The 22,279-nt window shown below is 36.8% G+C and overlaps 1 protein-coding gene across 7 annotated transcripts in view; it reads left to right on the top strand.

Moving 5' to 3' along the window:
- Positions 1-22,279, top strand: part of LOC149156541 (uncharacterized) — a 488,936-nt gene that overhangs the window by 82,204 nt on the left and 384,453 nt on the right. For all 7 annotated transcript variants that reach the window (XM_089438264.1, XM_089438263.1, XM_089438267.1 and 4 more), the window contains exons 3-5: positions 668-941; positions 1,410-1,756; positions 2,556-2,844. In XM_089438264.1, the coding sequence (XP_089294390.1) occupies positions 668-941; positions 1,410-1,756; positions 2,556-2,844 (910 nt within the window). The remainder of the gene's footprint in view (positions 1-667; positions 942-1,409; positions 1,757-2,555; positions 2,845-22,279) is intronic.

The following is a 22,279-nucleotide window of genomic DNA, read 5'->3' as shown; positions in this document are numbered from 1 at the left end:
AAACTCGGTAGAACATTGAGGTATACAAGGACAGGTTTAGGATAGAGAAGATCATAAGGTTTTGGAAAACGGGCTGCTGTTTTTCAAACACAATTTTATATGTATCAGCCTGAAACAGGCCTGCTAAACTGCTTTCTCTGCTTTTTAAGCTACTTGGTAGAGTACTGCTTGCAATATTAGGCTTCCTTGGAATAGTCTGAAAACTGATTTCACTTAAAGTTATGCATGCAAGCTATGCAATTTTGGATGGGGATATGAATTGTTTCCAGCTTATAGTTTGCATGAAGTTTGCAATACTTTGCTATTTTGTCACTATTTTGTTGGAAAAAATGGCCGGGAAGATTTTGGCATGGTGAAAATATCTGACCATAGGATTCTTGATGATTGTTCTTGTAGTTTTACTATGTGACTATATTAGAAACAATTATCCACTTCAGTTATTGAGAATGATGGAACTGCCAAAATTCATCTCTGCATCTAATGACAAGGATGAACCATGTAAATAGTAAATGCTTTTTTAAACGTATGGAATTGTTCAATCCAGAAAATAATAATCATAGTATGCAATTCACAACTGATAAGTCTAAGTATTGCAATTTGCCTTTGGGTTCCTGCAAAACATCTGAGAGGAAACCAAAATGTTGTAACAAGTTCTCTTTTATTTCAGGTTGGATTTTGTTCTGATAGAGAAATGGTACACTGCGTACCTTTTCAAACACTAAAGACATTTCCTAGGAATGAACTTCATGGTAAGGTCATTATGGTGCGATTTGACTCCAGACTGTGTCCCAGGGATGATCAATTTGGTATTCAATATCCTAATAAAAATGCAATTAATACCCTCAAGTATCTTTGCAATGCTGGAGCCAAGGTGGTGGTTGTGACTCATTCGGTTTCTTTAAAAAACTCATCAAAGGATCAGTACACACAGCTTGTTGCAGGTTAGCGTCTTTCTTCATATAACACTGGCAGATCATTTAATTGGGATAAGCCGTGAAGTTTTATTCATAATAAGCGTGTCAATGAAATGGTCTGCTCTGCTACAAAGTAATATCAACATTAGTCTTTTGACTAATAATATTGGATCATGCTTTTGCCAGTATCAGTTTATGTTGGCTTTTGACCAAAATTATTTCACACATGTATATTTCCTGAATAATAGTGAGTACAAGCAGGTCTGTAATTCCTTTAAACCAAAATTATTAAAAGTGTTATGCACATGTGGTGATTTCATTCTTTTAGGTCCTATACCAATATTTGAAATTGTTGCAAGAAGAAACTTTTATGATCTGTTGCAATATTTTTATTATGATATGGTTATGTTATATAATTCAAAATAACCTGGAAAAAATTATACGATTTAAGAAAAACATTCATCTTGTGATGCTGAAGAAACATGTGACTTGCAGATTACCTTTCAGTCTGCCTGGAAAAGAAAGTGGTAGCAGCAGAGGGTGTTACTGGACATAAGGTGGAATGCAGTATAAGCAAACTAGAAAACGGGGACATTCTTCTTTTAGGGAACCTATCACTGTACAGAGAGGAAGCTGCTAATTGTATGGATTTTGCAAGGAATCTCTCAGCAAAAATTGATATTCTTGTTAATGATTCATTTTCTGAGTCTCACAGAGTTCTTGCATCTACTGTTGGAGTTGCACGCTTTACTTATGCCAGAATTGCAGGTTTCCACCTTACAGAGGTGCTATCTTTGTTTGCAGAAACTTTACAGAAACCCAAGCATCCATTCATTGTTATAGTACGTTCTCTCTATTTCTCCTCCCTGACCTTTTGCTTGCCCCAGGATTGTTTTTGTTGATAATATAATACAAATTAAGTGAATACAGAGGCATGAAACTGTTGATTTACAGTTACAGTGGGAAAAGTAATGTATTGAACTGTCTGACAAAAGTTTAAAGTCCTTAACTTTGAGGCTTTGAAAGTTTTAAGTCATTAACATTGAGGCTGTGAAACTTAATGGGCATGCCTACCAAGCCCTAGAAGGTTTCGAGGTTGATACTAATAGCATATTTCCATTATTGCTTTTCTATCTTGAATTTTGCCATTTATCGCAAGTCAGTAGTGATATGTAATGGTGTTTATGCACATTATTTAGTTGAGAATTTAGATATTGCCACAAAACTTATATGACTATGATGTTCTTTGTCATTTGATTTTCAGTTAGATGCTTAGTTGTTATTTTGAATTACACCACAATATGCAATTGAATGCAATGATAGGATAAATCTTATATTTGTTGTTCTTCAATTGTGGACGTTCTTGTAGACTTCAAATTCGTACAGCCTACTTTTGTTAAGTTTTATGTAAATTTCTACTTTAGGACATTGCATTGCTTCAATTATTGTATTTATTGTGCCCTACTTGTGCACATATAAAAATATAGAATTTCAAGTTGCTCATGTATGGAAAACAATCTGGTTGTATTCGTGCTTGTCTTGCTGGATTCTGTTGCTTATTTATGCCTAGGTGTACAAGATATAATCATCTGTGAATTGTAAACTTTTTGAATAATATAATATTTCTTAATTGTTATTCAGATGGGTGGAGCCAAGATTCTTGAGAAAAGGGATGCTCTGCATTCTCTCCTTCATATATGTGACAAGCTTGTCTTTGTAGGAAGTATGGCTTTCACATTTTTGAGTGCTCTAGGGTTGTCAGTTTCTCCAAGATTGGTGGAAAAACATGCTTTAGGAGAGGCAATGCAATTGTTGGATATTGCAAAAGCAAAAGGTGTGGAAGTGTTGCTTCCAAAAGATTTTTGGTGTAGCAATGATGCTCAGTCTTGTCAAGAAGTGCAAGTCTGTAAAGTCCAATGTGTTATGGATGGTAAGTTTTATTATCTTAAATTGTGATTTCATATTAATCTTTAGGAATGCTAGCATACTTCTAAGCCTTTGCTGTATGCTATTAAGTTTGAGGGTTGATCTTCGAGAATGTTTAGATTTTAAATACTTAGCAAGGGTTGTGGCATAAAATTTCCCAGTAAAGAGTGGAGTGAACTTTTAAGCTTGAATTGCATTTTAAGTTTTCTTCGTTTTTATGGCCATAGATATTTTAATTTTGTTAATTGTTTTTATAAAGGAAATGTTATTATTCAATTTTCTTGGTGGTTCCTTAACGTTTATAGACTATAGTGGTTAAAGGACTTGCACATCTTTGATTAATTTGTATTCACTATTAATGTTCATTAGTTAATTTACTTGCTTTATTATTATTTTTGGATGGAATATAAGATTTATATCATCTTTCTGGAAAAAGGCCTTAATATTACATATTATTGTCTACAAGTCGAAGCTTCTGACGTACTAAATACGAAATATCCTACACATGCTAGAACTGATTAATTGTATGCTGTCAGCCAACGCAATAAATAGATATACAAATTAATAAATACATGGCATACATATTGTTGTTTGGATAAATCAAAAGCCAAAGCAATTGCTGTCAAGTCTATAAGTTGTAAACTACTACAACATATGCACGGTGGTAATACTGCTACAACTTAGAATCAAGTATGTTGGCTATGTTAGAACAAATGTCCTTCTCAAGTTATTGAAACTGACCTGCGTAATAGGGTAGTCATCTTAAAAGCCCGTCTATCATTTAATGTAAGTCAACCATCCTTGATTTTTTCGCCATTGCTAACAAACACTAGAAATTAATGCCCATTTTCTGGTTGCCATGTTAGTAGTGCCATATGAACATCTAATATACCATTATGCTGAAGATAAAATTTAGGGTGCATAGTTCTGACATGAGCAATCTTGATGAAACATGATGTGCACATAGTTTATACGAACTGTAGTTCAATGGTATAAAGTTTTCACTAGGGGAATTTTCAAGCCTAAAATGGGCATCCTAAGGAAAATATAAAATGACAGTTACAATAATAAAATAAGAGTTATGATTTTTTAAAGGAAAAGAAAGAAAACTACTTTTTTAAGTGTATCTTGAACTTATATTCTTTTAGGTTTACATTTGAGTAAACCTATAAGGAGATAAGTCGAAAGTGTGATTAAAAACAATAGTTTTTTTCCTCCAAAAATATTTTAATTTAGCCTTGGGGATGACATCATCATCTTGAATTATATTGGTTGTTTAGGGTTGATTTTGATAGTACATTTTTTTTATTAGAGGCCCACTTTTTACCTCAAAATATTCATATTGATAATTGATGAGCACTAAAAGCCTTTTTGTGTAGCCCTAATCTTGTTACTGTTTGGTAACATAGAAGTATGTGCTCTTGTGAAGGAATGAGATTATTCAGTCTGGAAAAACTTAATGGTGTGTGATCTTTCTTTGATCTGTTGTTACTTCAAAATTTAATATGGTATCAAAGTAGTCGTGAGCCCATGAACCTGTGAGGTAATAGTAGCTCCTTGTAAGATTAATGAGAATTCATAATCAAAAGTGAAGTCATGATTGATTTTTTTTTTTAATTATATTTATCCTTGTAATTTTAGTATTATCCTAAAAGACTCAAGATGACTTGTCATGCATGCACTGCATGTCATTTAGTGCTATCTTCTAAGTGCTTTTGTACTCTTGCACTCTATTTATTGACATCTAATGAATAGTGTATATCATGTATAGTTGTGGCTATGTCTTGTAACATTGCTTTTAACTCCCAGATTTTGTAGATATAATTAAAATTGTTAATGCTCAATAACCAATATGGATATTATGCCAGGATTTATCCTCATGTGAATATTCTTTTACTATATAAATATATATATTGCTGAAACTGAAGAAGACAACAACCAACACAGATCCCAATGCTTGGGAGAGAAGATTTACTGAAGGAAAAGCTGTGAGGGGATTGGAGAACCTTCTATCTTTTCTGAATTCAATTATGCTATGTTCCATTGAGCTATTACACTAAAGTGTTCCATCAGATGTTCCTCCCAAAATGCCACCTTAAGTATATTAACTAAGTTAGGCTCAATAATAACAACGGAAATCATCATAATGCACTGGAACCAAAAACAACTGTATAAAACTGCCCCTGATGGTGGAAAATGGCAGGCGAACATTGTTGGACCCTGTAAAACCAATGTTACATTTATTGTTATCGGCAATTTATCGTCGGGGGTCCAAAATTTAAATTATAGGCAATATTGGGGAAAATATCTGAAATTATCGGGAAACTTTAAAAAATACAAAAATAATCATTTTTCTTCAATCTTTTAACTTCTTAAACAACATCAACATTAGACAAACACATTGCTACATAAATATGAAAATGAAATCGATATATAAAATGTCAAGTGATACATCAGACATTGATATTGAAATATGATATTTGTCCTGAGTCATAAGATCTAACAGAGCAATACAAAATCATATCAAAGCAAAATTAAATGTATCTCATGAGATGAATCATGATAATGAAAACAACAAATTTCCTCTTTTTATCTTGATGGAAAATGGTCACAAAATCCTCAATTGGACCAAAAGATTTGTTTGACCAAACAATACGTAAAATATTCAAATTTTAAAACAACATAAATTCATGTGCATCGATATGAATCCAAATTATTATACACAAATGTGCAAAAGTTCTCATGTATATAGCAAGGGTGTAATCAAAATATCATTAAGTGCAAGCCATATTTGAATTAAAAAAGACCAATAAAGAGGCTCTAAATGGCCTCTGAAATCCAAAGAAAATCATGCTACAACAAATAGCTACATAACATCAGAACTATTGCCTATATTGGGACCCTCCTTATCAAGATCACCCTTTGAGCATTAAAATACGATAGAAAAAGCTTGACATCATAATCAATGATTTTGCTTGAATGAAGTGTACATTCTTACTAGGGTCATGAATAATTGAGTTAAGTGTACATTAATACTACATTCATGAAGGAGGAGCTCAACAGGTAATGCCACCAACAACGAGGTACATAGAGGGTTGAGGGATCTTGATTAAATGTTAGTTCCATACCCTCATACATCATAGAATGTAATAGAAACATTGCAATCCCGTTGTTATCACCTGGATTTAACCTCTGGCTGAAGGAAGGCAATGCTAGGGTAACCACAAACCACGCTTAGCTAAGTAGCTAGCCCTACTAGGCCAGGAGAGGGTTCTCTCCGTAAGGATCTCAGCCGAGATGACTGGATCAAGAAAATGATATTAGGCTAGGTATAGTAGCACAAGGTTTGATTTTGATTTTGAAGGCTTTTGCTGGATTAGGAAGAGCCAAACAGATAGGGCAAGGAAATTAGGTCAAAATTGCAGGGTGTTCGATGGGGCAAGGTAGGCACAAGGTTCAACACTTTAGGGTTTGATGAGTTAGGTGATTCAAGATAGGTGAGAAGCTAGAAAGAGCATGTGAGCAACATGGATCCTTCCTAAATTGAAGAAAACATAGACTGTGAATATTTTCCCAAAACAAAGCATAAATATTATGGGTTCTGCCTATCAACTTGAAAACATCCACTTAAAAGCAATGAAATGATTGATGAAGTACAAAAAACATTTTAACATATGATCACAATAGAGAAAACTGAACTAAACATCATACCACATGGATCCCAAAGAAATAGCTGCAATTTTTCATTAATCTCCTGCTAAAACTGATACAAAATGATGTCTACTCAAAGCATAAGCATCCAGCTGAGTCCAACCCTTTACAATGAGAAAGAAGAAGAAGATATAGACATCATCTCAACCTCCTCAACATCTCCTGGGATACATTTATTGCCGATGTCATCTTCAATGGTCCTCAGATTCCTCCACAGGTGCCCCAAGAAGCAAAAAGGCCTTCCAGCAGTGCCAAAGTAGAAAAAAGTGAGAAGGCTAAAGAGACTAAAGTTATTGAGAAGCCAGAAGCCTACAAAACATAACAGAGAGGGGCTAGAAAGTTGTTTGCAGCGGATAGGCAAGTGTTTACTCCACTTGATGTGGAAGGGGCCTTGCCTTCTTCATCAGCTCATACGCAAATGCTTGCTCCACAAACTGTGGAAGGGGATTTGCCTTCTTCATCAACACAATAGGTGCAACAGGTGCATAAAGGGAAAGAGAAGATGCTGGAGGAAATTCTCAATGATGAAGAAGAAGGGAATTTGATTTGATGGAACATGATGGACTAGAATAGCCACACGTTCATCATGGCATTAAGATAGTTGACTTGGAGGCTCAAGATGAGGTAACAAATGAAAATGTAAACATAAGGGAAAAAGATGCACATATCCAAGCACTGATGGACGACTTGGTGAGAGCTAAGTATGTCATTTCATACCTTGAGCAAGAGAACAAGTAGCTAAGTGACAAACAAGTCCTCATGGAGCTGGAATTTCTCAAAGCAAAGAGGCAAGGTGACAAAGGAAAGTCAGTAGTGCAAGAGGAAGAAACCCCAACCACCTTGACTACAAAACAAAGGCTTGAAAAGGAGATCGAGGAGGATAGAGAAACTTGGCTTGACAGGGTCAATTTGCATTTGGAGAAGTTGCTACAAAAGGCCAACCAGAACAATCAAATCATTAGGCACATGGCTCGCCATTACAGGACCCGGAACAAAATTTGCAACATAAGAGTTAAGCAAAAGAAGACAAGACTAAAACAAGCACTCAAAGGCAAAAATGAGGGTGATAGGTTTAGGTTTCTTGCTGAAGCTTCCTTGGCTAACCCAGAAACTTGATGGTGGTGTTCTCCAGAAATTTTGAGTAAGTTTTGAAGAATTTTTGCCTTTTGAAGAATTTTGCAATTTTTGACTCAGGAAAATTGGCTATGGCGCTGCGCTTTTCCTAGGGGCATCTAAACAGGAAATGGTTAGCATTTTTGGATTCACAATGATGAGTACATGCACCCTGTGCATTTGCTAAGCTTTTGGAGCAGAACTGGTCAACCAAAAGGTCAAAAAACACCCAAAAAATGACCTTTTTGCCTTCTTTTTGAGCCACAGAAGCAATCTTGGGAGAATCAGTTTTTGAGGGGTCAAATCAACTCCAAATGGGAAACTAAAGGCAGATTTGGAAAGTAGACAGGACATGCTTTCCAATGAGCTATCATGAGCTCAATTTGGACACCGGGAAGACCTCCAAAATGGTCCTGCAAAAAGCGTTGCACATAGAGCTTGGGCGCTGCGCATAGGGCAATTTTACGCTAAATTTTCACTTCACTATGCCATGACTGTAATTTTGAGTTTTCTCTCATGGATGATGTTTTAACTGATGTAAACACAAGATTTGGATGAGCACTACTATGAGCCATACATCAAATCCAGGTACAGGAATGAAAGGTTTGGTGGTTTCTTTAGATCAAATCCCAACCAAGAATGTTTTGATGGACGTGGTAGTAGCTGATATACCACCTCGATTTGGTATGCTGTTGTCTAGATCGTGGGGAGCCAAACTCAAAGGCACTTTACAACTTGACTTCTCTTATGTTACAATCCCTGTTTTCGGTCAATTGAGGAAGTTGTACCTGGAAAAGAAGATGAAATATATGATCACTAGTAAAGACTAAAGAGAAGCCCATAAATCATCCGATAAATGCTGTACATACAGATTTAAAGTCTTTTGTTTGGTACACTAATAGTGGATTGAATGATGTAGATATTCAGCTCGTAGAAGTAGATGATGTACCAAAAATTTTCGAAAATTTTAGAGCAGTTCTTAATGAAGAAAAGAAAAAAGTGGCAATTCCTTCTATGTAGTCTCCATAGGAGCAGAAAGTCAGTGAAGAACAAAAAAATGAAGCAACCAGCAAAGATAAGATCGAAACAAAAGCAGAATTCCAACATCTGGAAGACGAAGACGGCCTTTGGAGCATGGACTTCGATGGTGCTTTGGGTAAAGATGGTGTAGGTATTGGAATTTGGATTCGAAGTCTTGTTTTTCAGTCAGACAAAGTTCCAAGTAATGTTAGATCGTGTTCCTATAAATTAGCTTTCGATTGCTCTAACAATGAAGCGGAGAATGAGGCATTGATTACAGGTCTAAAGATTTTGGAGAAGTTGGGTGCGACAAGGATTTCTGTTTATGGTGATTCAGAGCTAGTGATTAAACAAGTGAAAGGAGAATATCAAGCGAAGCATCCGCTGATGAGAGCTTATAGGAACGCAGTTCTGGATAGCTTGAAAATGTTTCCAGAATACACATTGACAGCGGTGCCGAGAAGTCAAAACATCATTGCTGATTCACTTGCCACAACAGCGAGTAATCTGAAAATTTCAATGAATTCTAGCAATAAATTTGAAGTTCATGTCAAACATAGGCCGACTGTTCCTGATAATCTGAGATATTGGCAAGTTTTCTGGGATGATAATGAAATTAATTCCTTTTTGCAGAATGAAGGGAAGTTTAAGAATGCTTTCATTGATGATGTTAGTGATTTTGATGAACAAGACATTGAGGTAAATCAGATGGATGTTTTACAACTGAAGGATAATGTTATTCCTAGAGGTCTTATACCTTTAGAGGAGTTGTTTGATCAAGATGATGTGGCGAGAAAACCAACCTTGGTTCCTACTGACAAAGGAGTTGAAGATGTAAACATTGGAACAACGGACCAACCCAAGCTTGTTAAGCTATCAAAAACATTATCTCCTGAATCAAAAGCTAAGTATGTTAAGTTGCTTTCTGAATTTTCTGATGTTTTTGCGTGGGATTACTCAGATTTGAAAGTATGACAAGAACATCATTCAACATACCATTCCTATCAAGCCAGATCAAAAACCCTTTAGAAAAAAGTTGAGGAGGATCAACCCAAAGCTGTTGCCATCCATCGAGAAAGAGGTAAATAGATTGTTTAAAGCTGGTATCATTGTTCCAATTAGATTCTCTGATTGGGTTTCAAATTTGGTCCTGGTACAAAAAAGGACTGGAGAGATAAGGTTGTGTATTGATTTCCAGAACCTAAATAAAGTATCCCTGAAAGATAATTATCCTCTTCCTAAGATGGACCATATTCTGCAAAGAGTAGTTGGAGCATCACGGATGTCACTACTAGATGGCTACTCAGGTTACAATCAGATTTTGGTGCATGAAAAAGACCAAGACAAAACTGCCTTCACAACACCATGGGGGACTTTTCAGTATGCCAAGATGCCATTTGGGCTGAAGAATGTCGGGGCCACTTTTCAGTGGGCCATGGATATAGCTTTCGCTAACGAGAAGGATGTTTTCTTAGTGGTTTACTTAGATGACTTGACAATATTTTCTGGTTCTGATGATGAGCATTTACACCACTTGAGGATTGTTTTTCAGAAATGCAGGGAGTTCGAGATTTCTTTAAATCCAAAGAAGAGTCTTTTTGCCATGGAGGAAGGTAAACTCCTTGGTCATATAATTTCTAAAGATGGTATTGACATTGATCCTTCTAGGGTGGAGGCAATTTAGCAAATAGACTTTCCACGCAACAAAAAGGAGATCCAAGCCTTCAACGGTAAGATGAACTTCTTACGCAGATTTATACCAAATTTGGCTGAGCATTTGTGTGAGTTAACTAATATGTTGAAGAAGGATAACACTGTGAAATGGACTGAAGATGCCATGAAATCTTTCAACTTGGTAAAGCTTGCTTTGACCACAGCCCCTATTTTGATTAGTTCGATTATACTCATGACTTTATTATATTTTCATTTGCATCTGAGCACACTTTGGCTGCGGTGTTGATGCAAAAGAAGGATCAGGTGGAGCAGCCCATTGCATTTTTTAGTTGGACTATCAGAGATGTTGCTCTGCGCTATAACATCATTGAGAAACAAGCTTTGGCTCTTATAAAGGCATTGAAGGATTTTCGAGTTTACATTTTGCATTTACATACCAAAGCATATGTTCCCAACGCAGCTGTCAAAGATGTCCTTATGCAAACTAATCCAGAAGGAAGAAGAGGTAAGTGGATAGCAACGATGTTAGAGTACGATCTTGAGATTAAGCCCACGAAATTGATCAAAGGTCAAGGCTTGGCAAAACTCATGGCTGAGTCGAATCTTCATGCTCTAGACATAAATCTCATTGCAACAATGTCAGATGACGAAGATGGTGGCACCCTCATTCAGGTATCAGAGATGTTTCTCAACTCACCTTGGTATTCCGATATAGTATATGTTCTTCAGCATCTTTCTCCTCCTCCTGGAATGTCAAAAAGTAAAGGTAGATCACTAAAGTTGAAATCTGCAAAATTTTGTATTTTAGATAGTGCTCTCTATTGGAAAGATCCGGGAGGGGTTCTTCTTAATTTTTTGGTTGAAAATGAAGCTCAGCAGGTAATGAATGGTTTTCATAGAGGAGATTCTGGGAGTCACTTGTTTTGGAAAACAACAACTAATAAAATCTTGAGAGTAGGGTATTATTGGCCATATTTGTTTTCAGATTTGTATAAAACAGTCATGAGCTACCACAAATGTCAAGTTTTTCAAGGAAAAAGGAAGCTGCTTCCTCTTCCTCTGAAACCAGTTGTAGTTAATGCACTGTTCCAGCAATGGGGGCTTGATTTCCTAGGAGAAATTCATCCTACATCATCAGCACAGGACAGATGGATTTTGACAGCGACCGATTACTTCACCAAATGGATTGAGGCCATTCCAACAAGGCAAGCTACGAACACGATAATCATTCAGTTTTTAGAATCCAATATCTTGTCTCATTTTGGTTGCTCTCACAAGATTATTACAGATAATGCAACAATGTTTAAGTCGAAGAGAATGGATGAGTTTTGCAACAAATACAACATCACATTGGGTCATTCCACAGCCTACTATCCGTAGGGAAATGGACTAGCTGAGTCTTCAAATAAATCCTTGGTAAACATTATTAAGAAGATGTTGGAGGCAAACAAAAAGAATTGGCATCGAAAGCTTGTCAATGCTTTGTGGGCCGACAGAGTGAGCAACAAGAAATCAATAGGTATGTCACCTTTTGAATTGGTTTATGGTACTGATATAGTGTTTCCCACATCCCTTGCAGTCCCGGTCATGAGATTATTGCAAGAAGTTGGCAGTGAAGAAGATGATATTCAACGCTGGATCAATCAAATGATTCACCTTCAACAAACAAGGGAAGAGGTTTCTCAAAACACTTTCCGGCTGCAAGAGAAGATAAAGAAAATTTATGATTGCAAAACCAAGGCAGAAAAGTTTTAGCTGGAAGATGTAGTGCTGCGATGGGATGCACGAAATGAAGAAAAAGGGAAACATGGTAAGTTTGACAATCTGTGGAAAGGACCTTATAAAATCTCAGCCTATCGAGGACAAAATGCATTTTTATTAAAGGAAATGGATGGTCAAGAATGCTCAGGAGGACCAATGAATGGTAGGCTTTTGAAACACTATTATTTCTGATGTAGCTTGCTAGAGTTGTTTCATTGTCATTGAATATACTAGTTTGCTTTCCTTGCAAGTTTTGAAGTACAATGTCATTTGAGCTTGGGGCCCGAAGTGAAGGCTATAAAACTTAAATGCTTTGTGTGGTGTTTAGTTGGTTTTTGAGTTAGTCTAGAGTCGGTTGTGAGTCAGTTTTCAGTTTGTATCGAGTCATTTTTCAAAAATTTCAAAAAAGTTTTCAGTCTTTCATTTGTTTGATCGTATTGGCCCAATCAGCTAGGCACTTGGTCTATGGTGTTCTTGACACCTCCAAGGACCTGCCATCCCCAATAAGAGGCCAATGTTAGTGTCAGTGTATGCATACTTCCATCATGGATCAAATCTTCTCTTTGCATTTTCATTTTAGGTGTCTCATACTGAATTTTTGATCATTCCACTAGGTCATGCCAAAATAGTCCATTGATGGTTGTTTCTTCTCAGAAAATCAAATTTTCCCTCATGAGGTACATTTGCTGACCCATCTCCATGTTGCATTCAGTTATGGTTTCAGTTATGTTATTTTTAGAGTCAAGGCAGTTATGTTTCCATTAGGTCTTAGGGTTCATTTCCAAGGTCAAAAGCATAGTTTCAAGTGTAAATAAAGGGCAGCAAAGGTATGAGGATGACAAATAAACAAAGAGTGATTGCTATTAAGTCATGGTTATTGTACAAAGATCTTATTTCACTAATGTAATTTTCATCTCAAAAACATGTTTTTGAGATGAAAATAGAGTATTTTAGTTGATTTATATTTTTTTGATGTAATTCAAGTCATTTCATGTAATAAGTGTTCCCATAAGCTGCCCAAGCATTTCTCCTTGCTGCAAGAAAATGAAACCATTGAAGAAATCAGTTCAATCAAAGCATCATCCACCTGAAAAGAGACAAAGAAAGAAAAGCATTAAACAAAGATTTGGAGACAAAGTAAAAGTTCCAAAAAACATTATAAAGTGGGTTTTTTCTAAAGAAAAATCAAAATCACCCTCTATATAAGATTTCAAATTCCTTTTTCAAATTCATGATATTCATTTGACACAGAGAAAGAAGAGAGTTGAAGGAGAGAAGAGAGTTGAACCCAATTGGTGGCTGAGCAAAGAGGAGGCGTTGCGCATAGAGCAGGAGGCATTGTGCATACAGATGGAGCGCTGTGCATAGGGCCTATTTGCCAATGCATTTTTGCACGGCGCTGCGCATAGGGCCAACAAGCACCAAAACCACCCTATCAACCATCTAAATTGCTCTTTTGCTACCTAGAACCTCTAAACAAGTAAGTACACTCCTTGAACTATCCTCCTGGCACTCATTTCATGATTTTGAAGTTGGTTTGCTATTTAAATTTTCAAACCCTAGGTTGCCTAAAAAACCCTCCTTGCTTATCATATCCTTTATTCCCACATTCTGTTGACAAATCCCTCCACCTATCCCCTATACCCTAATTCCCTCAAACAAAATCCCTCTACCTATCCCCTATACCCTAAATCCCCAAAACAAAATCCTTAAACCCCTATTTACTAAATAGTCCCTACCAAAAAATACCCTCCTTCTCACTCTCACATCATATATATCTCATCCTACATCGCACAAGCTCCTCTCCCCTTCCCCTATCCCTATTCACCATAACTCACTTTTTGATTACCTTCTCTATGGTTTCAAAGCTTCAAAATTCAACAGACATGGATAAAGAGGATAGAGATTATGAGGAGGAAAACAATGGCAGTGAAAGCATGGGAGATGAACCTCAGCATCAGAGAAAACCACATAAGGGAGGCAGAATTATCAAAGAGGAACCATCAAACATCAGAGAGTTATAGGCTTCTCATATGACTGTCTCTTGTTTCAGGCATCTAGGGTGTTATGAGTTTTGTGAGTAGGTACAAAGAGTTCAACATCATCCTGAGCTGACCAGGCTTTTTGTAGCCAATCTCCGTGATAACAAAGTAACTCTTGCCGGGGTGACATTTACAGTTTCATCCTCCATCATTGTTGATGCTACAAGGATTCCAAATGTGGGGGAAAAATGGTATAAGGCACAAGATTTGGATGAGCACTACTATGAGCCATACATCAAATCCAGGTACAGGAATGAAAAGAAGAGGACCTTTCCTTTCAGGTTCCTTGAAGACAAGTATGCCCCTATGATGAGGATCATTATGAAGTATTTTACATGTGAGAGCAGTTTTTTTAGATTGTACACCTATCATATTAGGCTTCTTATGCACTTCACAAGAGTGAAAATGTTGAACATCCTGTATTTCTTATTCAGGAACATTGAGAAGATGGCCTACATTGTATAGAAAAAGCCATACCCCCAGCAAATGAGTAGTATCTATCACTATTCCTTGATTAAGATGATTGTGCTACATCATCTCAACCTCCTCAACATCTCCTGGGATACATTTATTGCCAATGACATCTTCAATGGTCCTCAGATTCCTCCACCGGTGCCCCAAGAAGCAGAAAGGCCTTCCAGCAGTGCCAAAGTAGAAAAATGTGAGAAGGCTAAAGAGACTAAAGTTGTTGAGAAGTCAGAAGCCTACAAAACATATCAAAGAAGGGCTAGAAAGTTGTTTGCAGTGGATAGGCAAGTGTTTACTCCACTTGATGTGGAAGGGGCCTTGCCTTCTTCATTAGCTCATAGGAAAATGCTTTCTCCACAAACTGTGGAAGGGGCTTTGCCTTCTTCATCAACACAACAGGTTCAACAGGTGCGGCAAGTGCATAAAGGGAAAGAAAACATGTTGGAGGAAAGCCTCAATGATGAAGAAGAAAGGGAATTTGATTTGATGGAACATGATGGATTAGAACAACCACACATTCATCATGGAATTAAGATAGTTAACTTAGAGGCTCAAGATGAGGCAACAAACGAAAATATAACCATAAGGGAAAAAGATGCACAGATCTAAGCACTGCTGGACAACTTGGCGAGAGCTAAGTATGTCATTTCATACCTTGAGCAAGAGAACAAGCAGCTAAGTGACAAACAAGTCCTCATGGAGCTGGAACTTCTCAAAGCAAAGAGGCAAGGTGACAAAGGCAAGTCTGTAATGCAAGAGGAAGAAACCCTAGCCACCTTGACTACAAAACAAAGGCTTGAGAAGGAGATCGAGGAGGATAGAGAAACTTGGCTTGACAGGGTCAATTTTCATTTGTAGAATCTACTACAAAAGGCCAATAGGGACAATCAAATCATTAGGCACATGGCTCGCCATTACAGGACCCGAAACACAATTTGCAACATAAGAGTCAAGCAAATGAAGACAAGACTAAAACAAGCACTCAAAGGCAAAAAGGAGGGTGATAGGCTTAGGTTGCTTTCTGAAGCTTCATTGGCTAACCCAGACACTTGATGGTGGTGTTCTCCACAAATTTTGAGTAAGTTTTGAAGAATTTTTGCCTTTTGAAGAATTTTGCAATTTTTGACTCAGGAAAATTGGCTCTATGCGCAGTGCCACTGGCGCTATGCTTTTCCTAGGAGCATCTAAATAGGAAATGGTCAACATTTTTGGATTCACAATGATGAGTACATGCACCCTATGCATTTGCTAAGCTTTTGGAGCAGAACTGGTCAACCAAAAGGTCAAAAAACACCCAAAAAATGACCTTTCTGCCTTCTTTTTGAGCCATAGAAGCAGTCTTGGGAGAATCAGTTTTTGAGGGGTCAAATCAACTCCAAATGGGAAACTAAAGGCAGATTTGGAAAGTAGATAGGACAGGCTTTCCAATGAGTTATCATGAGCTCAATTTGGACACTGGAAGACCTCCAAAATGGTCTTGCAAAAAGTGTTGCACATAGAGCTTGGGTGTTGCGCATAGGGAAATTTTAGGCTGAATTTTCACTTCACTGTGCCGTGACTGTAATTTTGAGTTTTCCTTCATGGATGATGTTTTTACTGATGTAAATGGTAACTAGGCATGTAAATAGGATGGATAATAGTTACTAGAAGGTAGATTCATTAGATCAAAAGTTATCTTGAGGACAAATGAATCAATTTCCTCCCTTTTAGAGGCAAGTTGTTAGGTTGCCTAGATTCCAGTTTCTTGTTCAGTTTTTGATGGATTAGTTCCTCATCCTAAGGATTTGACCCCTGAGGATGGGAGGAGGTTGAATCAATGTCTATATCTTCTTCTTCTTTCTCATTGTAAAGGGTTGGACTCAGCTGGATGCTTATGCTTTGAGTAGACATCATTTTGTATCAGTTTTAGTAGGAGATTAATGAAAAATTGCAGCTATTTCTTTGGGATCCATGTGGTATGATGTTCAGTTTAGTTTTCTCTATTGTGATCATATGTTAAAATATTTTTTGTACTTCATCAATCATTTCATTGCTTTTAAGTGGATGTTTTCAAGTTGATAGGTAGAACCCATAATATTTATGCTCTGTTTTGGGAAAATATTCACAGTCTATGTTTTCTTCAGTTTAGGAAGGATCCATGTTGCTCACATGCTCTTTCTAGCTTCTCACCTGTCTTGAATCACCTCACCCATCAAAACCCTAGAGTGTTGAACCTTGTGCCTACCTTGCCCCATCGAACACCTTGCAATTTTGACCTAATTTCCTTGCCCTAACTGTTTGGCTCCTCCTGATCCAGCAAAACCCTTCAAAATCAAAATCAAACCTTGTGCTACTATACCTAGCCTAATATCATTTTCTTGATCCAGTCATCTCGGTTGAGATCCTTACAGAGAGAGCCCTCTCCTGGCCTAGTAGGGCTAGTTACTTGGCTAAGCATGGTTTGTGGTTACCCTGGCATTGCCTTCCTTCAGCTTGAGGTTCAATCCAGGTGATAACACTTGTCAATCCTGAAATCCTAAAAACTGTTAAGTCTACTAGATTTTGAGTGGGATCTAAAGTTCTACTTTCTCCATATGAAATCCAATGAGGTCAAAACCACTCTCAAACATCCGAGTCAATTAATGATAATGTTAAAAATTAAAGTAAAAAGATGAAAATGAAAGATAAAGGAAAATGTCACTTTTACTTTAAGAATTGAATATTGCCATTAACTACTATGTTATGTATTTCATGAGATGAATCATGGGAAATGAAAACAATAGATTTCCCCTTATTTGCTTGATGGAAATAGTCAGAGTATCCTCACAGTCCAATCCTCCAATTCACTTTTAAAAAATTAGGGTCAAAAGAAAAACAAAATTGTTAATAAGTTGAAATTGACATAGCAGGGCGATAATTTCGAAATAATTGCAATAATTATCTAAATTATCGCGATAAATTGAATTTATCGTGATAATTTAAATTCAGGCAATTTATCGCGATAAATACCGGTGATAATATCGATGAGGTGGTTTTCGTCGATAATATAAAGATAACTCCGATATTATCGCAATATCTGCAACACTGCGTAAAACTCCTCAAAATTGTTAGTTTTTGTTGCATCAAAGGTGTTCTAGTCTCGAAACTTTGTGGAGAGGCAAAAACACAAGAGTTCTCCATAACCCATAAATCATTTTTGGAAATTCCACTTAGAAGTGTCTCAATTGGATTATTAACCTATTTTTAATTATTTCGTAAGACTAAACTTAAGAAATTTGGTTAATTAATCATAATTAATTGAGATAAGGTTTGAATCATCTAGAAACTCATACAGATCGACTGGGAAATAATTTGGGCACTTGATTAAGTTTCAATCATGGCCGTTGGAGGTCCAACAAAAGATTATAAGAAGAAGTCGATGGGTAGATGGAGAACATACTTGTGATACACACAAAGATTGATTTCCATGGAGAGTTTGATTTTCCAGAGGTAGTAGCCGGAAGAGTTCGAGCTTCGGAAGGGAAGCAGAGAGAGAGGGGCAGGGATAGTGAGGTCAAAGGAAAATTTTCCAGATTTGGCGAGTACATTGCAGAGAGGTAGAGATAGCCATAGTGTGGCTGCGCAAGGGCTGCATAGAAGCCTCTAAGAGGCAATTCAATCTTGTTGGGGAGAAGCAAAGTTTTAGTTCCAAAGATCAGGAGAAGTTTTTCCAGTCAACAGACTAGACGACTTGAGGAGCAACTGATTCAGGCTGAGTGCAGAAGTGATTGCGGGTGATGCAGGCCTGTGCAAAGGCTGTTTGGATGACTCACTTGGAGCTGTAGTCAGAGCCTGGATTGCTTGTGGGGGTGAGGAAAATTCCTCACTAGATTTTTGCCTGTATTTTTCTCTGTAGGATTTCCAGGTTTCGGCATTTAGTTTTACTCAAAATTTCCCACTGTTGCATAATAATAAAACCCTCAGCTGCTGCACCAGTTTTCCCAAGTTGGAATTTTCCGGGGACATTTATCCAAAAATATGTGTGTCATAATTTTGTGTGTGCTAGCATATTTCTCAGTTTCCAGTGCTATTATTTTCCGCAATTTTATTTGTGAAGGTCATAGTGTGATTTATTCAATATTTGTTGTAGAAAATAAATTTTAAATTAATTAACAATTAGAAGAATTAATTTTAGTTGCTGCAATAGGATTTTAGACTTGAAATTTTCACATGGTATCAGAGCCTAAGCCAGGTAGATCGAATTGCTTGGGGAAGTTCGATTTTTCATTCCAGGTTGGCAAAAAAATTCTGCTTGCCAGTTGAGTGATTCCGGTAGGCAGCGGGAGCAACAACAACTCAGATTTTCACTGAGCTGATTCCTTGTTTGGGCGCAGAAGGGTTTTGCAGTAGCAAAATCAACGTTGGGTGGAAGAGAAATAACAAACATAGAGGGAAAATTCCTCTTAAGGGATCTCAAGTTTTTGAGATCTGATTTTCTAGTTGCAGATTGGCAGTCACTGTGAGCATATTTCCTCACTCTAGAAGGCAGTGCGTGTAGCAGATCCAATAGCCGAGCATGGGGAAAGAGGGAGATTTTCGACCAGATCTAGAGATGGCCACAACTGGGTTTAGAGATCAGGATAGGTTGGAGGGAGCCTCCAACTATGTCATCTGGAAGGCTAGGATGTCCTTCCTTCTAGATGAATATGGCCTAAAACCCTGTGTGGAGAATGTGGTAGCAGCACCCAAGGATGTCGATCAAATCAAGGAGTACAAAAAATAAATGGCGAAGGTGAAGCGGATGATTTTGGATGGAGTTCGAGATCATCTAGTCTCACATGTGGCAGACAAATGTATGACCAAGGAGATGTGGGATGTGCTCTTTGAGCTATTTCATATTCTTTCGAGCAAGGTTACTTGAGAGTGGGAGCGGGAGCGGAAGCGGGGAGCGGGAGTAGAAGTGGAAGCGGGGAGTGGGAGTAGAAGCAAGAGTAGGGAGCGACATTTTCAAGAGCTCTCGATTCAGGAGCAAATCTTTATATAATATATAATTTTATATATTTTGATGCATATATGTCAACAAAAGCATGTAGAATGATGAATTAGATATAAAAAGCATAAAAACATGGATTGAACCATATAACATCAATCATCTAGAAGTTATAATCTTCATCAACCACGTCCACAAGTTAGTAACATACAACATATCGAGTCTCATGATTCATCAATCTTAAAGTTTCAAGCTTTCAAAATTCGATATATAACATTTATCATCATTGATCACTAAAGTTGTAACTTGTACTTGTAACCATTACCATTACCAAGTAACCAAACGATAACAAAGAATATCTAACACAAAACGGAATGTTTCAACTTTCAACTTTCACGAAGCATCATATTCATAATTCATTACCAATGAGTTATAATTTCCAACTTCAAACTTAAATTGTCATATATTGTTTACAAAAAAGATCATAATAAATACGAAAGAGTAAATACTACTAGAAACTAGAAAAGACAAGTAAATATATTATCTATTGCTAATGCTTGGGCCTCTTGCCGCCACAAGAGATGTCTAATTTTTGAGAAAGCATGTAGAATGATGAATTAGTTATAAAAAACATAAAAACATGGATTAAACCATATAACATCAATAATCTAGCAGTTACAATCTTCATCAACCATAGGTACACAAGTTACAAGTTTTGATTTATATAGCATGTAAGGGTGCATATAACCAAAATAGCATCGAGTGCAATCCATCTTTGAACTGAAAATACATCAACAAACAGGCTCTAGATGACCTCTAGCATCCAAAATTATCATGCTACAACAAATATGTACATATCTTCAAAATCATTCCCTATCTTGGGGTCTTTGTCATTAATATCACCTTCTAAGCATTAACATAAGATAGAAAAAACAGAGCATGTGAAGTCAAGATTTTGTTTGAGTGATGGGTACATTTTTCGTACGGTCATGATAGAGGAGTTCAACAACCAATGTCACTAACATCAAGGTACACAGAGGGATTGGTGCTCTTTATTAAATACGAGTTCCATACCCTAGTACATGACAAAATCCAATGGACACATTGCAATCCCCCAATCCTGAAATCTTGAAAAACTGATAAGTCTGCTGGATTTTGAGTGAGATTTAAAATTCTAGTTTCTCCATATGAAATCCAATGAGGTCGGAACCACTCTCAAACATCCTGAGTCCTTTCATGGTAATGTTAAAACTTTAAGTAAAAGGATGAAAATGAAAGATAAAAGAGAACTAGGACCATATGCTTGATCATTAGGCTGCCCCAGTAAAAAATTCTTGTTTCATTGAAAAAAAATTGTGTTTGGAACGTGTTTGCAAAAAAACATTTGCGAAAAAAGCTAGGGAGCGAAATTTATTTTAGGGAGCGCGTTATAGTTGCTGGCTCGTCAAAGGATAAATTTGACTGCAATTGCTAGTTTGCAGGCTCAAGGGAGCGATTGGAAGCCTTTGGTCGCTTGCACAACTCCTCCCTGCAACTGGAAAGTTTGACTGAAATTTCACCGTTGACCAAAGTTGACCGCAGTTGATTGCAGACAGGAAAAGCTTTATCTAATATATATTGATGTTGGAAACATATTTTTGAATGTTATTGGGTTATTTTGCTGAATGATATTGTATTGGGCTCATTGTACTCTCTGTTGAACATTTTATGACAATCTAATAGAAAAAGAATTTCAAAGGGTTTTCCCCCTTGTGGGGTATTTCCCTGGTCTTTGACCAAACCTTGTGTCCCTTGATGATGTGTTGGTTGCCTCCTTTGTCATTGTATTTGTTGTTCTATCTTCAATTACTATTGATGATTGTAAAGATTAATTTCTATTAGAAAGATTGCTAATTGAAGTGTTGAATTGGGCTAAAGTAATTGATACAACATATAACAATCTGAAAATTTAACATCTTTAACCTTCTATTTGGCTTGATTTGACATTTTCAAGCTTGCATTCTTCTTTAACTTTCTTCATGACCCTTTCTTTAGTAAGTTAAGCATAGGTTAGGGGGATATTTGTTTTTATGGATGGGATCAAAGTGTAAGAGTATTTAACAGAAAATGTTGAAGTATGGAAGGGATATGACTTCGCTACCCACCTTGATTTCCTAGTAGTACCTGGTGGTCTAGAATAAGACACACTTATCCAGAAACAATTATGTGCCAGGATGGTTAGACATAGTAACAATATAACATTTTTACTAAGTTAAAAGTGATAAAATATTCATCTAATGCTAGCATTGCAACAAGAAGTTAAATCCTAAGCACCATTTGTATGTAATAGAAGTTACATAATGAAAAACCATACCAACTAATAACTGAAGCTGCATGAGATATTATTTAGCACATCTGGTATCGAGAGCATGCGAACTGATATACCACTGTGCTAAATCACTGATGAGCATAAGAATGCAACTGATGAATGAAGAATAGCATGTCCAGACTGATGAGCAAAGTTCTCATCAAAATAGCAACAAATCACACATGAGTGTGTCTCTGAGGTAGTTGCCTGAAGGGAAACAAGCTCAGCTATTTAGCAGGTTCATTATCATAAGTTTCATTTATGGATGGAGATAGAATAGTTTATAAGCATGAGAAACTTTGAGTATTTTATATTTAGAATGGAGAGGTTGAATTAACCTACTACTCACAGTCAT

This window comes from Pinus tabuliformis, chromosome 9 (assembly GCF_031772625.1).
Source record: "Pinus tabuliformis cultivar Carrire ecotype Pingquan chromosome 9, CPIR1, whole genome shotgun sequence".
Classification (NCBI taxonomy): domain Eukaryota; kingdom Viridiplantae; phylum Streptophyta; class Pinopsida; order Pinales; family Pinaceae; genus Pinus; species Pinus tabuliformis.
The sequence above is the reverse complement of the archived record's forward strand: the minus strand, read 5'-3'. Positions and strand labels throughout refer to the sequence as shown.